The sequence below is a fragment of the Durotheca rogersii genome (assembly GCF_024521655.1).
Source record: "Durotheca rogersii strain YMJ 92031201 chromosome Unknown GGS23scaffold_23, whole genome shotgun sequence".
Lineage (NCBI taxonomy): Eukaryota > Fungi > Ascomycota > Sordariomycetes > Xylariales > Xylariaceae > Durotheca > Durotheca rogersii.
In genome coordinates this window covers 213,932-228,642 of record NW_026251254.1, presented here as the reverse complement: position 1 = coordinate 228,642, position 14,711 = coordinate 213,932, and the positions used below count along the sequence as shown (strand labels likewise).

The 14,711-nt window shown below is 58.1% G+C and overlaps 5 protein-coding genes across 5 annotated transcripts; 2 read left to right on the top strand and 3 right to left on the bottom strand.

Moving 5' to 3' along the window:
• Positions 1 to 110: 110 nt before the first annotated feature.
• GGS23DRAFT_227024 (uncharacterized protein) lies at positions 111 to 825 on the top strand. Its single transcript, XM_051512014.1, has one exon. The coding sequence runs from the start codon at positions 210 to 212 to the stop codon at positions 765 to 767; it is 558 nt and encodes a 185-aa protein (XP_051369224.1). The 5' UTR covers positions 111 to 209; the 3' UTR covers positions 768 to 825.
• On the bottom strand, positions 826 to 6,887 carry GGS23DRAFT_227023 (nucleoporin subcomplex protein binding to Pom34-domain-containing protein). The gene is made up of 4 exons (XM_051512013.1): positions 6,596 to 6,887; positions 5,504 to 6,473; positions 2,320 to 5,433; positions 826 to 2,264 (listed from the first exon to the last, which is right to left on the bottom strand). The coding sequence occupies exons 1-4, from the start codon at positions 6,667 to 6,669 to the stop codon at positions 885 to 887; spliced, it is 5,538 nt and encodes a 1,845-aa protein (XP_051369223.1). The 5' UTR covers positions 6,670 to 6,887; the 3' UTR covers positions 826 to 884.
• A 135-nt stretch (positions 6,888 to 7,022) lies between these two features.
• On the top strand, positions 7,023 to 10,528 carry GGS23DRAFT_613749 (indole-3-glycerol phosphate synthase-domain-containing protein). The gene is made up of 2 exons (XM_051520592.1): positions 7,023 to 8,079; positions 8,235 to 10,528. Exons 1-2 carry the CDS (start codon positions 7,754 to 7,756, stop codon positions 10,285 to 10,287), a joined length of 2,379 nt encoding a protein of 792 aa, XP_051369222.1. The 5' UTR covers positions 7,023 to 7,753; the 3' UTR covers positions 10,288 to 10,528.
• A 267-nt stretch (positions 10,529 to 10,795) lies between these two features.
• GGS23DRAFT_226890 (uncharacterized protein) lies at positions 10,796 to 11,165 on the bottom strand. Its single transcript, XM_051512010.1, has one exon. The coding sequence runs from the start codon at positions 11,065 to 11,067 to the stop codon at positions 10,843 to 10,845; it is 225 nt and encodes a 74-aa protein (XP_051369221.1). The 5' UTR covers positions 11,068 to 11,165; the 3' UTR covers positions 10,796 to 10,842.
• Positions 11,166 to 13,509, bottom strand: GGS23DRAFT_226899 (uncharacterized protein). Its single transcript, XM_051512011.1, has 2 exons — positions 12,959 to 13,509; positions 11,166 to 12,855 (listed from the first exon to the last, which is right to left on the bottom strand). Exons 1-2 carry the CDS (start codon positions 13,125 to 13,127, stop codon positions 11,264 to 11,266), a joined length of 1,761 nt encoding a protein of 586 aa, XP_051369220.1. The 5' UTR covers positions 13,128 to 13,509; the 3' UTR covers positions 11,166 to 11,263.
• Between the last annotated feature and the right edge of the window lie 1,202 nt (positions 13,510 to 14,711).

Here is a 14,711-nt window from a genome sequence, read left to right as displayed (position 1 = left end):
ACGAACATACATACACGCTTCTTCTTCCCCTCCGTCTGCTAAAGACGGCGATGGAAGAAAAAAAAGCCCGCGTGTTCGCGTGCTTGTATTATCATAGAACGACTTTCCAGAAGGCCCGGGCGGAGTCGGCGACGAGCTAGCTAACCTGGTTAACTGGCTTACCTACCTACGTCCGCCTGGGAACGGAGGGTGGACGCGGGGGCGTGTACATGTGTGTACCTATATCTACAGCTTCGGCGCCCGAGTCTCGCCGCAGAGCGGGCCGGTCTCGATGCGCGGTGTGCGCGCGCTTGTTGCTTGACACGGGTGGCGCTGGACTCGGCGGCGCGGAGTGGGCCCCAGGTGTAATGGTACCTGCCTTATACAACGAACCGAGGAGGCGAGAGAGAGGCTGTCCCATGACCCGCCGTGCGATAGAATGCGGGCGGACGGCGTCGAGTCGCGCTGGTGGAACTAAATTCAACTCCCGTCTTACATCCCGTCCGGCCCTGTCCTGCTTCTGTCTGTCTGTCGCTCTCTTTGCTCTCCCCTTGTATCGTCTGCTCTGGTCGACGGGGAGCCTCCCCTGGTTGTCTATAATTCTGCAGAGCTTAACTCGAATTTCATGTGTGAGAGGAGAGAGAGGGTTCCAACCGCTACTGCTACTATTGTATGAGTCCAACGTTGTTCAGACAGACGAACGCGTAGGCGAACTCGTTCGAAGCACTGTCACGATAACTAAATCAGAGAGAGACGAACAGGTACCAAAAACCCCACAAAACCATTAGAATCGATCACTGTTAGTTGCACTACACTGATGACATTTATTTCGTGCGCCCGTGGTCTATGCCTGCCATTATATTATCATTTCTCCTTTATCTTTCTTCCTCTCTGCCTCACCTCGTTCACTCCACGCCCTCGCTCAGCACCACGCGGACGAGCTCGAGCTGCTCGACGAGCTTCTCCTCGAGCCGGCTCTCGACAGCGCCGCCGCCGCCGCCTCGGGCGCGCGCGCGGTCCGACGGCGGCGCGCTCTTCCACTCGGCCTCGCGCGGCCCGAGCGGCACCAGCTTCTCGCGCAGCAGCTTGCGGCGGTCGATCCAGAACTCGACGCTCTCGAGCAGCGCGGCCGCGTCCCACGCCACCTCGGGCACGTCCCGCGCGTTGTTCGCCCGCAGCGCCGCCAGCACCCGCGTCATCAGCGCCAGCGAGTGGATCTCCGACACCGACAGCAGCGTCACGTACGACCGCTCCCCCCGCCCCCGCCGCCGGCCCTCGTCCGGCGCCTCCAGCCGCTCCACGCTCGACCGCATCAGGTTCGGGAACTGGTTCAGCACGTACGCCACCTCCGGCGCGATCGTCACCCCCAGCGCCGTCAGGATGTTCAGCAGCAGCGGCACGATCCCCTTGGCCCATATGCTGTAGCACCGCTGCGAGCCGACCGAGTCCGCGAAGGGCGACACGTTCGGCCGCCGCAGGTAGGCCGCCAGGTTGGCCGACGTAATCTGGTTGAGGAGACCGTCGCACGCTAGCTGTTCTGCTACCAGCGGCAGCGTAGAAAGCTCTAGTAGGAAGATGAGAGACAGCTCGCCATAGATAGGGTCGCCCTGGTCGGCTAACTTGTCCGACCACGAGTACAGTGATACCGCAGCTTGCACCGCATCGTGCGTAGCCAGGATGTTGAGGATCTGGGTCTGGCTTTGGTCCATCCCGGGGATGCAGAGACAGGCTTGCAAGATGGCGTTGATCAACCCTACATCACTCGGTAACACCAAAGTTTGAGAGTCGTGGATTAGGGAAACTAGACTTCGGAACCCCTTGGCGACGGCGATGTCAATAATGCTGAGGACGATCTGAGAGACAGCCGCCGCCGCCGCATTACCCCCATGCTTCTCAGAAGCCACATCCGCGTGCTCATTCGGGGTCAACGATCGGACCTGGGCTCGCAACGTGACGTAGAGCAATTTGAGCAGTGTGCGGTACAGGGTTATGTTATGCGGTGCATACGGCTCCTGAATGCTACTTATCGTTGCCCATAGGGCTGTCAGGAGTTGCGTGATGTCACCAGCCGACGGGGCGCTATTCACGACCCTCTGCACCAGCATGAGCGCCAGGTTCACCCGTGACTCGGCGAGTCGCTCAAAGACCTGATCGTGATTTTGGGTCTCTTCGTTTGCCTCTAGGCATTGCCGGGCAACCTGTAGCGAATGCTTCTTGAGAGTGTCATTGCTTGGCAGACAAGTACTCAATTCAAGCAGTAGGAATTCCCAGGCGTGGTAGAGAGACTATTGGTATGTTAGCTTACTATCGCTTAGTCCAAACGCAGTCTCAAGAGCTTACGATCTGAGCGTCGACCAGTGACAGGTTAATATTAGCCTTTTCCATCTCGCTTCTAAACCCGTTACTTCGAGGGCCAACCCAGCCTGGATCAAATGTGAGCATCTCATCGGCGAAGCCCAGGGCGTAGTAAAAGTCAGCTCCCAGCGACCGAGGCTCAAGCAACGTCCGCTTGAAGTTGTCGAGCGTAAACCCGGGGTACTGGTTGCTGAAGTTCCGAGCGAAATTAACATGTAAGCCCCGGTTGTAACCAGATACGGCCACGCCATCCCGTAGGTAGTAGTCTAAATCGCGGGTCAGCTCGTTGGCGAACGAGTCCGCTTGGTCTATCTGCCGAAGATGGAAGAGCTGCATGGCAAATATCTCGGCAATGTAGGCTGCGATCCGAGCGTCGTTGCAGGCTCGCAGCACATTGGACTTCGAGGTGAGGGACGAAGGCGGTAAGTCGTGGACGAAACTCCGGAGTTGCTCCAGGAATCTGGTATTCTTCTGCAACGTAAAGATAGTCCAGGGCCAAAAGTTCTGGGCCGAAGTGATGAAGTCTAGAATGGCGAGTGTCTCGGACTCCTCGATCTTAGATATGAACGTGAGCCTCTCGAGGGCAGACGCGAGAATGGAGCTGGACGACGCCTCTGTTGCTTTGCCGCTGCTATTTTTGGCATCGCGTGGCGTCCTGCCGGTGAGAAGGGAATTTGCCATCCACTGCTGTCTATTCCTCACGATAGTAGAAAAGAATCGCCATATCGTGTTCACCTCGCCGGCCTGGTCGAAGGGTCTATCCAGCGTCGACAAAAGCTGGAGGAACGAACGGGATATTTGTGGGCCGAGGTATCCTAGCAAGGAGGGCGGCTCGCCGACAGCTTTTCCGGCGCTGATGACCAGCGCTTCCAACAGCTCGATGGCAGGACCCCGGAACGCATCGTCGCAGGCGCAGACGCGGGCGACAAACGGTGTTGCTTTGAACAACTGGTGCTCCACCGTCGTCGAGGGCCGGTCGAGGTAATTCGCGACCCTCACCAGACTTTTCGCGAGTCTCAGGACGGCTACGGTCTGGGCCCGGAAGGCCGCCGTCCTGTTGGCGTAGACGGTAGAGTCAAACGGTTGCGTCGCGACCACCAACGTTACCAGCAGTGATTGCATGCGGAGACTCCCCGCCGACGGCGTTAGAAAGCTATCAACGACGTATTTAGCTGCCGGCTCGAGAGCTGACATCAGAAACGTCCTCGTGTCCTTGGCGTTTATGTCATCCACACTGAAGCAATAGATCGTGACCTTGTCCATGATGGGCACCACGTCGCGAACGAGGACCATGCGATCGAGGATGGAGGCAAACCGCCAGGTCGACGAGCTTTCCAGGATATCCATCGCCGCCCGCGCAATCGACAACGATATCTGACTGACTATCTTGTCTGAAACGCCGAGCCAGACGTCGTGGTTTTGCTTCTGACGGGCATTTGCCTTCACACCCGTCTTCCGCCGCACTGAACTAGCCACGGCACTATCAATGAGGCTGGAAAAGAGGCGGACAGCAGACACCAGCAACTCGAACTGGGAACTGGATAAGTCGAGATTTCCGACCAGTCTAGCCAGCCGGCCGCCCTGGTCCTGGTTGCTAAGAATGGTACATCGCGAAATATACGACCAGACTCTGCCTGGACATATCGGCAGGACAGCATGCAGAAACTGCAGGCAGGACACTATGGTGGCCTGCCCCTGGCTCTCCGGCTCGCCATCCAAAAGGACGTCCAGCGTGTCGCAGACGACCGATATTATGTCCTTGGTCCGCGGCAGTGCTCGACTGGCCTCGGCCACGATGGCTAACCCGGCTTCTGACGGCACTCCCGCCGCGGCCGGGGTTTTGAGGCATTCTACCCGTATAAGCGTGGCAAATAACGCGATTGCTTCCGCCGTTTCCTCGGTGCCGAGTTCCCCAAGCTCCAAGAGATACTTGTTTGCGGTGAGGTTGGCGTCCAGCCTCTTCCCCAGAAGGGCGAGGACGGAATGCTCGTACTCGACACGCACAATTCTCCCCTCGTCGACGATGAAGCGGCCGTAGGTGCCCTCCGGGATGGTGAACGGCTCTTCTTCGGTAGCGATTCGCTGCCGACTCGACGGGACGGAAAAGAGAGGGAAAGGTTCTAGGAGCTGGAAACCGTTGGAGTTTTCTTCCTCGTTGGCGAGTTGATAGTCGATAAAGTGGTCTGGTAAGGTGAACGTGAGCGTGGGCATTTTTTGCAGCAGCCCGAGGATGCGTTCGTGGTTGCCCTCTCCGGTGTGGTGCTGAGAGCAGTAGAGGGTGCGGCATAAGGTGAGAAACGGGACGAATTCGTAGGGAAAGCGGTTGAGGGCCTGTTGGAAGTAGTTTTCGAGGATGATCTCGTCGTTCAAGGCTATGTGAAGGATGTCTTGCTGCGCGAGGATATTGCAGGGCCGCGAGAGATCCCAATAGCTTTGGCCACCGGAGAGCACCGCGAGCAGAGCGCAAACCGGCTCCGATTTATACCCCACGAAAGGATAGGTGGTTTTGAGTAGGTCTAGAAACGTGGTCCGCATCCGTGACCCTACCGACGGGGAGAATATGGCGCGATCGGAGGCGCCGAGACACAACGACATGGCCGCGATGACATCGTAGACGTGCGCTTCGTCGGTAGCCACAGAGGCAAGCATCCGCACTCGCGCGACATCGCGGTCCAGGTTCTTGTTGATGAGAAAATCGTCGTACCGCCGCTTGTCGATGGTGGTGATGCTCCCCGCAGAGTTTCTCCGACCCGCGGGTACCATCTGCGTGCTCGAATCGTAGTTCTCGACCGCCTTCTCGTTCTGGATAGCATCCCGTCTCTCCGCGCGCTCCTGGTACGAAGAAAACATGGCATGCACAACGGGAACCCACGCGAACAATACCGGAACGGTGTAAGCCAAGTTCATACTTATCGCACTCTCCAGGACGTCGTGAATTTGTTCGAGCAGGTTTGACGAAGCGAGATATTCGTCGTCGGTATTCAGCTCCACGTCTCCCTCAAAAAACCCCATCATTCTGGGGAGATTGAGAACAGTTAGCGAGATTACGCAAACCAGACACTGCAACGGGGCAGCGAGGTCCGATATGTTGGCCGAAAACTAGCGACAGCGTTAGTAGAGATCTAATACCGTCACGTCAACCCGATCCAGCCTCGCTAGTTCGACTCACATTCTGGAGCTGGTCTAAGAAGCTGAACGCGCCGACAAGCGTAAACCATTGCTGGGCAAGCTGCTCCGACACAAAGGCATCGCTTGATAGATCCAGGAGCTGGAATACGACGACCATCCGATGTAAGGCATCGGTCAACCAGGTTTGCATCCATTGTTCGTGGAGTTCCTCGGTCAACAAGGCCTCATCCTCGACGACAGCGCCGATAGCCGTTTGAGAATTCTGTACAGAGAACGGAAGCAGGTTCAAGTATTGGGACGCCAGGGCATGGAACGTTCTCGTGGGCATGTCGATCGAGGACTTCTGGGGCTGCCTGGGGTTTATGCCGTACGCCTCCATGAAGGACCTTCGGATCGCGCTGGACGCGTCGGTGGCGGGCGACGTGGGCAGGCGTTCGTGCAGCATCAAGGTAAATATGTAGTCGTTCGTGGCAGCATAGTAGCGACGCTCGTCGAGGTAGGTCTGGAATATGCGCCGCTTCCTGCTCTCGGGCTTCTCGAAGTCGGCCTGGATCTCGGTCGCGTCGCGCGTGCTCGCGATGCTGAGCCCGGGGAGGATGTTGGTCGTTTGCGCATTCGAGGCGCCGGCGGCCTCGCGCAGATTCGCGACATCTTGGTTCGATATGGGGCCGCGCAGCTGGCTCTGGGGGCGCGACTGGAACTCGACGACGACAACGCGAAGAGCGGCGACCTCGTTGATGCGGCCGACCTTGCTCAGCCAGAGAGCATCCTCCTTGATGACATTGATGTCGTACTTGTCGTTCGGGGTCGGAGTGACCTCGATAGCGGCCGTCTTCTTGACGAAGGTGGCATGGTGAGGATTCCGGTCGCCGCCCGGCGGATCGAAGGCGGAGCCGGGTTTGGTGAAGAAGGACTGGACGAGAGGGTCGGTCAGGTAGTCGATGACGGCGCTGCTACTCTGTCGGCGGCCCGACGGGTCGGTCAATGCCGAAGCGACGAGCTTCCACGACCTGGGAGAAGCGGCAAGCGTACAATTAGCAGGCGGGATCTCGCCGATACATAGCCCGAAAGACGCCCATACAGGACCGGCGGCGGCAGCATGCAAGACGGAGGACGCTCGGGTTGGGCTTACAGAACGACGGTCTCGCCCTTCAGACAGGGTTCCAACGGAGGCAGATAAATGTCATCAGATAGTAGCTCTGCCATTGCTGCAGCTATCAGCAGGCAATGGACACTATACTGCGCGCGGGATGCATGTGAAGCGGCAGAGCGAGGGAGGGATGGTTGTTGATCGACTCTGTACTGTAGCTACGGCACGCGCGCGCCTCTCGAGAAAAGATGCTAAGAATGACGGGTTTACAACTTCTTGCCGGAGCTCTCCACGGAGATGTACCCATGTAGTGAGAAATGTGAGGGTTCCTTGCTACCATTGGCTGAAGGCCAAATGCGGTCCCATGTTGCTGTTACCCATGTGCTGTTACGGGTACCTGAGTAAGTTGCATAAAGTATACGCTATGAAATTATGCTGAATTGGATGGCTAGGAGGTTAGGTAGGTACCTGCAGATACTGAATCGGTATGGATTATGAGAGGTACCTAGGTATCTAAGATACAGGTCTGTCCAGGAGGTAGGCAAGGCTATGTACCTATGCGGGACAGGTTAGGTACCTAAGGATAGAAATTCCATGGTGTCTAACCCGAATAGGGAAGGAAAAAAAATCAGCCAAGGTACACTAGATGTGGCTTTCAACTAGCAGGTACCTGTAGGGACTTTGAGCTTGCTGCCCCTCGTTCTGACGGCCAGGATTGCCCCTCGATAGAGCCCTTCAGGTAGGTATTTCGCAGGCTCACCGCCCAGATTCGGCTGTTATCGATTCTGCCGCTTTCTCGTGGCCTCTCCGATCAACGGAAATACCGATCAAAAGAAGGGGGGGGAAGAGTACAAACATAGTAGCAACCAAACCGGCGGAAATGGTTGAGTGAGATTGTCGCCAGCAGGGCACACAAAGCACTTTTCTCGCTCCCTCTCCCTCTCTCGCCTCCTCTCTCACTCCCTATCCAAAGGCCGTCCGGGAATATACGCCTGTCTGAGCTACTGAGTGTAGGAAAAAGGTCTGCCAATTGTCGATCGCGAGTTAGTAAAGAGAGTCATCCCCAGTTCCTCGTCCGAGTACTCCACACCATTGAGAGACGCGGAGAGAAAAAGAGGGAGAAAGAAAGAAAAGAAAAAGGGGGGAGAGGGAAAAGGACAAGCGAGCAACGGAAAACTAGAAACGGATACCTAGGCGAACATGGCTGGTTCTTCGCTCGATATCATAGACCATTCGCCCCATCATCCCGACCCGGCTCCTCCTGTCCCCACAGCTTCGAATCTCGTCCTCATAGACAACTATGACTCCTTCACCTGGAACGTGTACCAGTACCTGGTGCTCGAGGGCGCCACCGTCGCCGTGTACCGGAACGACCAGATCAGCGTCGACGAGCTCGTCGCCAAGAAGCCCACCCAGCTGGTCATCAGCCCCGGCCCCGGCCATCCCGCCACCGACTCCGGCATAAGCCGCGATGCCATCAGACACTTTGCCGGGAAGATCCCGATACTAGGCGTCTGCATGGGCCAGTAAGTCCCACACCCCCCCCCCGCGCCCTCTCCTCTTCGTCTTCCTCCTTCTTATTCTCCTCCTCCTCCTCTTCTTTCTTCTCTCCTCCTCCTCTCGCATATCGGGTGCACGGCGTGCCGTGAGGCAACCGCTTACCGCGTCCCCACGTGCGCAGACAATGCATATTCGACGTCTACGGGGGCGACGTGAGCTCCGCCGGGGAGATCCTGCACGGCAAGACCTCGCCGTTGACGCACGACGCGAAGGGCGTCTACGCGGGGCTCCCCCAGGGCCTCCCCGTCACGCGGTACCACTCGCTCGCCGGCACCCACGTCACCCTGCCCGAGTCCCTCGAGGTCTCCTCGTGGGTCGCGAAGGACGACGGCTCCAAGGGCGTCATCATGGGCGTGCGCCACAAGGAGTACACGGTCGAGGGCGTGCAGTTCCACCCCGAGAGCATCCTGTCAGCCGACGGCCGCGTCATGATCAAGAACTTCCTGCACACCCAGGGGGGCACCTGGGCCGAGAATGAGCGGCTGCAAAAGGAGCCGGCCTCGCCTAGCGGCGACGCCGAGAAGAAGCCGCTGCCGTCGGCGCCTACCAAGAGCAGCAGCAACAACATCCTACAACAGATATACGCCCGCCGAAAGGTCGCCGTGGCGGCCCAGAAGGAGACCCCGTCGCAGCGGCCGCGCGACCTCCAGGCCGCGTACGAGCTCGGCGCCGCGCCGCCCCAGGTCTCCTTTGTCGACCGCCTGCGGCAGAGCCCCTTCGACGTCGCGCTCATGGCCGAGATCAAGCGGGCCTCGCCCTCGAAGGGCGTCTTCGCGCTCGACATCGACGCGCCCTCGCAGGCGCGGAAGTACGCCCTCGCCGGCGCGAGCGTCATCTCGGTCCTCACCGAGCCCGACTGGTTCAAGGGCGGCATCGAGGATCTCCGCGCGGTGCGCCAAGTGCTCGGCGGCCTGGTCAACCGGCCCGCGGTGCTGCGCAAGGAGTTCGTCTTCGACGAGTACCAGATCCTGGAGGCGCGGCTCGCCGGCGCCGACACGGTGCTCCTCATCGTCAAGATGCTCGACGCCGGCCTGCTCGCGCGCCTGTACCGGTACGCGCAGTCGCTCGGCATGGAGCCCCTGGTCGAGGTGCAGAACGCCGAGGAGATGGCGGCCGCCGTCGCGCTCGGCGCCCAGGTCGTCGGCGTCAACAACCGCAACCTCGAGTCGTTCGAGGTCGACCTCGGCACCACCGCCCGCCTGCGCGGCCTCGTGCCCCCCGGCACGCTCATCTGCGCCCTCAGCGGCATCAACACCCACGACGACGTCGTCGCGAACCACCGCGACGGCGTCGACGCCGTCCTCGTCGGCGAGGCCATCATGCGCGCCCCCGACGCCTCGCAGTTCATCCGGGAGCTGTGCGCCGGACCGGCCGCGGCCGCCACCCCGCCGCAGCCTCCGCCGCCCGAGCCCCTCCTCGTCAAGATCTGCGGCACGCGCACCCCCGAGGCGGCCCTCGCCGCCGCCGAGGCGGGCGCCGACATGATCGGCATGATCTTCGCGCCGGGGCGGCGGCGCACGGTCAGCGACGAGGCCGCGCAGGCCATCTCGCGGGCGATCCACGGGTTCGCGCGGCCGACACCCACCGCCACCACCGCCACCGTCCCCACCGCGACGGCGACCGACTTCTTCGCAACCTCGGCGGCGCTGCAGCTCGCGTCGCCGCGCCGGCCCCTCCTCGTCGGCGTGTTCCAGGACCAGCCGCTGGCCGAGATCCTGCGGCTGCGCGCGCGCCACGCCCTCGACGTGGTGCAGCTGCACGGCGTCGGCGACCCGGCCGAGTGGGCGGCGGCGATCCCGGGGCCCGTGATCCGGCGCTTCGCGCTCGCGCCGGCGGCGGCCGACGGCGGCAGCAGCAGCAGCGCCGTCGAGCCCGGCCTCGCCCTGCGCGCGCTCCACGCCGCGCCCCTCCTCGACGCCGGCGCCGGCCACGGCCGCCCCACCGACCCGCGCCGCGTCCGCGCCGCCCTCGCCGCCCACCCCGGCCTCCGCGTCCTGCTCGCCGGCGGCCTCGCCCCCGACACCGTCGCCGCCGCCGTGGCGGCCGCCGGCCCCCGCGGCGCTGTCGTCGGCGTGGACGTGAGCTCCGGCGTCGAGGACGACGGCCCGGCGGAAGACCCCGCCCAGAGCCTCGAGAAGATCCGCGCGTTCGTCCGCGCTGCTAAGGCTATCTAGGTAAGGCGGGCAGGAAGGGATGTGTCTGTAGATGATGTGGGTTCTGCAGAGGGCTTATCTCCTGGTGGTGGACGGGTAATTGACGTGTGTCGAAGGCTAGGGAACGAGGGGGAACGGGGGGTCAGGGACTGAAAAGTGAGGGAGGAGAGGAAAGGAGGAGGAAAAAGACACTTACGTATCACTTACTAGGGGATTGCTAGTCTACAAAAAATAAAGACACGAGAATTGCAGAACAGAAGAAGCAGTGTGAATCTTTACATTACTACGGACATCACTATGGAGTAGAAATGGGCGAACCAGGCACCTACGACGCAGCCACCATAGGCGTCAGCATCAGTTCGCAAAGCCTGGGAGGGGGTTTCCTAGACTTGGTTCCTTTCCCTAATCCCCTACCGATTCTCCCCCCCTTTTTCTTGGGGGTATCATCGGCGACATCCAGAAGTGCAGATCGAGATAGATAGGCCACACCACCTTCGTACAAAGATCCTTCCTCGCCACAGCCCACACCCACCCGTAACCTTCAGCCTCCGACACCAACTCAGAGAAGAAACCCCGTCAGCCGGCACCACTCCAGTTACCTCGCCACGCATGTATGCTTGTGTGGTATGTGTGCGCAATCCCTGCATATCGTACGTAGTGCTTGCTCGTGCACGTGCGAAAGTCTGGTTTTGCCGAATTGTCTAGATGAAATACTTCATCTAAAGAGACCTGGGGGTATCCTGGAAAAGAAAGGGAAAAAAGGAAAAGAGGACCAGAGATAGAAAAGCGTACAAGACGCATCTTTATCAAGTACGCGTGGGTATGTGTGTGGGCACGACCTCGTGCCCTTCTGTATGCAACTATATCCAGTCTCAGAGAGACCCGGATCAGGGTATCCTGGGGAAAAAACAGTAATTCCGGGGGGAGGGGTGGAGGGGCAGTTCAGATTGAGAAGAAAAGAAAGTATGCCGAGAAGATAGCAGCAAAACATCTCCATCTAGCGGCCCCAGTTGTAGCCGCGTCCAGTTGTGTTCTTGTTCCGAGCATCCTCCAGCGTCTTCTTAAACTTAAAGAAGAGTTTCGGTATGAAACCTTCAAAATGGTCCCAGCTATCCGTGATGCTGTCAGCGAGCCTTCGACGCGCCTTGGACTTCATACGCTCTCGCTCCTTAAGCTTGTCCGGTGCCATCCAGCCGTCGTTTCTGAGCTGCTCCTCCACCTGTTCCTTGAGTGCATGCTTCCAGTGAAGCAGGCTATGCGCCGTCTCAGCGTTGCTACAACACACGGCACCAACTCTCCACCGCGTCCTAGCTGACGGCAAGACCTCGCCATTGGAGTCGACAGATTCATGCCCACTATTGCCCTCTTCTTCTGAGTCGGACTCGATTTCCGTAAGGGTATCCTTGTAGTAAGGCTGGCCCGAGAATTGAATCTCAAATTTAGCAGGGTGGCCGCTGCGGCCGCAAGCCTCGCACATCGTGGCATCGCTGCCGCTCTCGCTCACATCCAGTACCTCCATGGTAGGTCTAGCCTTGAGCGAAAGGTAGAATTGGGGTTTCCAGGCTGCGGAGGAAAACTTGGACGATGCGAGAGCAATAAACTCATCCCCCAGCTTGCGCCAGGCGTTCAGATACAACTCGTCCCTGCGGTCGAATACCGGGTTGACCTTGTTCTGGACAAGCCACTCCACAACGTGTGTAAACTGGACCCGGAGTGGCATGTGTGCCTGCGAGGTGAACTGCAGGGGGATATCAATATCGGCAGGGGCTCCCAGAAGAGCATTGCTGTCATGAGTAATAAAGCCGTCGAGGTCGTCCTCGACGTCGGCATTGGCATTCTGCTGGGCGTCGTCGGGTGCCGACTGCGGCTCTGGTGGCTCGACATCCGGCTCCTCATCATGAAATACAGTCAAAACGTGGAGGTCCGCTTCACTGTCGGAATCAAATAAGGCTGGCTTCCTCTTCTGTTCGTCAGAGGAAGGCTCCGACTCTGTGACGTCCGTAATTTTCTCCCCGGCCCGGCGACGACGAATGAGTTCAAGGTTTTTCTGCTTTCGAGAACGGTGGCCTCTGGAGGAGCTTGGATTTTTTGCGGATAGCGCAGCCCTCCTGGCTGAACGAGTTCTGGGTGATAGACGTCCTCGAACCAGACCTGGCGGGGGTCGGGCAGGCGTGGTCTTTTCTGCCGTTTTCCTAGCCTTCACAGGGGACTCTTCCTCATCCTGGCTAGGCTCGACAGCTGCCCTGCGTTTTCGCCTGTTCGAATGTGGTGTGGCAACCGGTTCAGCATCGTCGTCGTCTTCATTATTTCCAGTATTTGCCGAATTCGCTGAGAGCTTGACTTTGGCAGTGCGGCGTCTCAACATTGATACGGGTGTGATAGCAGAACTGCGTGTAGGCTCGACTTGAGAGGTGTTGTTGTCTTCTGGTGCTTCATCGTCACCCATGTACTCCTCAATTATCAAGTCTGGGGCACCACCCAAGGGCGCAGTTCCTGCAGGGGCCTGTCCGCCATCGTCAACTTTAGACGTCGAGCCAGCGGAGCTAGCTAGTGGCAGCTTCTCTGCCGAGGCATTGCCCTGCGACGTTGCTACACAGTTGTAAGCATCACAACTAGGTAGATACCAAGGGGACCTTGCCATCTCTTGATGGATAGGATTAGCGAGAGGAGAGGGGGTAGCAGGTTTACATACCACTGGAAGCTTGCAGCTTACTCTCCGACAAAAGTGCACGGGCTTGGGAACGAGTCTGGCGGCCGGACCCTTTGACTGATGAGGTGGATCGGCCGGTGGAGCGAGGAGAGGGAGAAATGGGATCGTCAAAGGTGACCTTGGGTTGGCGTTTCTTTTTGTTGGGCGCCATTGCTGCTCCGAGTCCAGATCAAATGCAACGGTTGGCCAACTTGGCCAATGGTGACTAGATGAGAAGGTAAATGGCGAGGGTAATGCCTGGTATTGTGCTGAATACCGAGGCAAGATGCGTCCCAAGGAAGTAAGGAGCTTGGCAGTTGCTGATGTTTTCGGTGTTGAGTAAGGAGTGGGAGTATGTATATCACAATGTATTGTCTACACTCGATGAACAAAAGAGGTAGCCAAAGAAGCAGGCGGGTTGCTTCGGGGCTGTGAGTGCATCACAGGAGGAATTGCGGCCTGGAGCATCCGTATTCTCTACCAAGCTGGCTGTCCCTATGCGAAGGGGTGCGGTGCGGTGCGGTGCGGTGCTGATCTGATCCGGGGTTGCTAGCTGGGTATTATCAAGCTCACAGACTCACACAGACCCTAGGCTTAGACCCAACTAGAGAACACTGTTCCCGCCGGATTTGCTATGTGGGCAGAAAGTAGGCAGCTTGTGGATGGAGGCCCGAAAGCAGGCAATGAGGGGAGACACCCCGCAGGGACCTAGAGGATCGCGGTACGGGATTAGAAATGGTAGGAGATTTGGCAAGTCGACAATGGCTAGTAGACAATGGCGAGTAGAGGCCAGATGAGGCAGGTGGATGGAAGGTGGGCTACCGAAAAGTTGGGACTGGTGATGTGCGGTCAGAGGAGAAACTGAGAAGTTGTGCAGAAAGAAGAAGAGGGAGAGGAGAAGGGTCAGGAATACCTAAATAGTAGACGGCAGGTCTGATGCACCGTGATGCCAGCAGTTTCCCAGGCCTATGGCGCCTTATTGGGGGCAGTCGCGAGCCGCCTTCCGATGCCTATTGTTCATTGTCACGAAGTCACGTGCAAAAGCTTTAACCTCAACTCATTCATCGGCTCAACAAGCAGCCCCACTATACCTACCTACGTACCCACTATGTGCTCATCGTGCCCACCGCACCTATTATCTATTGTCCTATTGTGTACTATGCTCAATCTACCTCCTATCTACCTAGATACCTATCTACCTAAAGTATCTAGTAATATTAGGTACCTGATTACATAGGTAGAGAGCATCTATACCCTAAAGTATCTAATTTAATATAGGTACCTACCTATGTAGGTTAGGTACCTCATCTAGTTAAGGCGTAAGTACCACCTTACCTATTACCGACAGCTACCCCCCTTCGAGGCGTAAAGATCCATACGAGTATCTACAGCCAATGCCTTGATAAGCAAACAACATATACAAACCAACGAGGCATAACTTGGGTACCTAACTCAAGTACTCAAGACACTACCTGAAGAGGTACCTCCACACCCTCCCTAGACGCATATATATGTACCTTTGCAGGTAAGTACCCCTTGCTTCTAGGTAGGTAAACATAAGCAAGATTGGGAATTCACCTACACCAACAACACTATATTAACATGAACATTCACGTGTTATAAGCCTGGCACTTGGCAGCACACACACTCTCTTTGTAATGAGGTACTCACTTATTTACGCAAGGCCAGGTGGACAGGCATCCACCTACAGGTAGGTACCTCCCGTCTCTACCTACCTCATGTACCTAGGTACCCT

What these genes read in the sequence shown, in the direction of transcription:
- GGS23DRAFT_227024 (XM_051512014.1), top strand. Translation starts at nt 210, where the DNA reads ATGTGTGTACCTATATCTACAGCTTCGGCGCCCGAGTCTCGCCGCAGA.
- GGS23DRAFT_227023 (XM_051512013.1), bottom strand. Translation starts at nt 6,669, where the DNA reads ATGGCAGAGCTACTATCTGATGACATTTATCTGCCTCCGTTGGAACCC. An exon ending in AAGGGCGAGACCGTCGTTCT is followed by an intron (nt 6,474 to 6,595) that starts GTAAGCCCAACC and finishes CGCTTCTCCCAG; the next exon opens with GTCGTGGAAGCTCGTCGCTT. An exon ending in CACTGGTCGACGCTCAGATC is followed by an intron (nt 2,265 to 2,319) that starts GTAAGCTCTTGA and finishes ACATACCAATAG; the next exon opens with TCTCTCTACCACGCCTGGGA.
- GGS23DRAFT_613749 (XM_051520592.1), top strand. Translation starts at nt 7,754, where the DNA reads ATGGCTGGTTCTTCGCTCGATATCATAGACCATTCGCCCCATCATCCC. An exon ending in CTAGGCGTCTGCATGGGCCA is followed by an intron (nt 8,080 to 8,234) that starts GTAAGTCCCACA and finishes CCACGTGCGCAG; the next exon opens with ACAATGCATATTCGACGTCT.
- GGS23DRAFT_226890 (XM_051512010.1), bottom strand. Translation starts at nt 11,067, where the DNA reads ATGCGTCTTGTACGCTTTTCTATCTCTGGTCCTCTTTTCCTTTTTTCC.
- GGS23DRAFT_226899 (XM_051512011.1), bottom strand. Translation starts at nt 13,127, where the DNA reads ATGGCGCCCAACAAAAAGAAACGCCAACCCAAGGTCACCTTTGACGAT. An exon ending in TAAGCTGCAAGCTTCCAGTG is followed by an intron (nt 12,856 to 12,958) that starts GTATGTAAACCT and finishes ACAACTGTGTAG; the next exon opens with CAACGTCGCAGGGCAATGCC.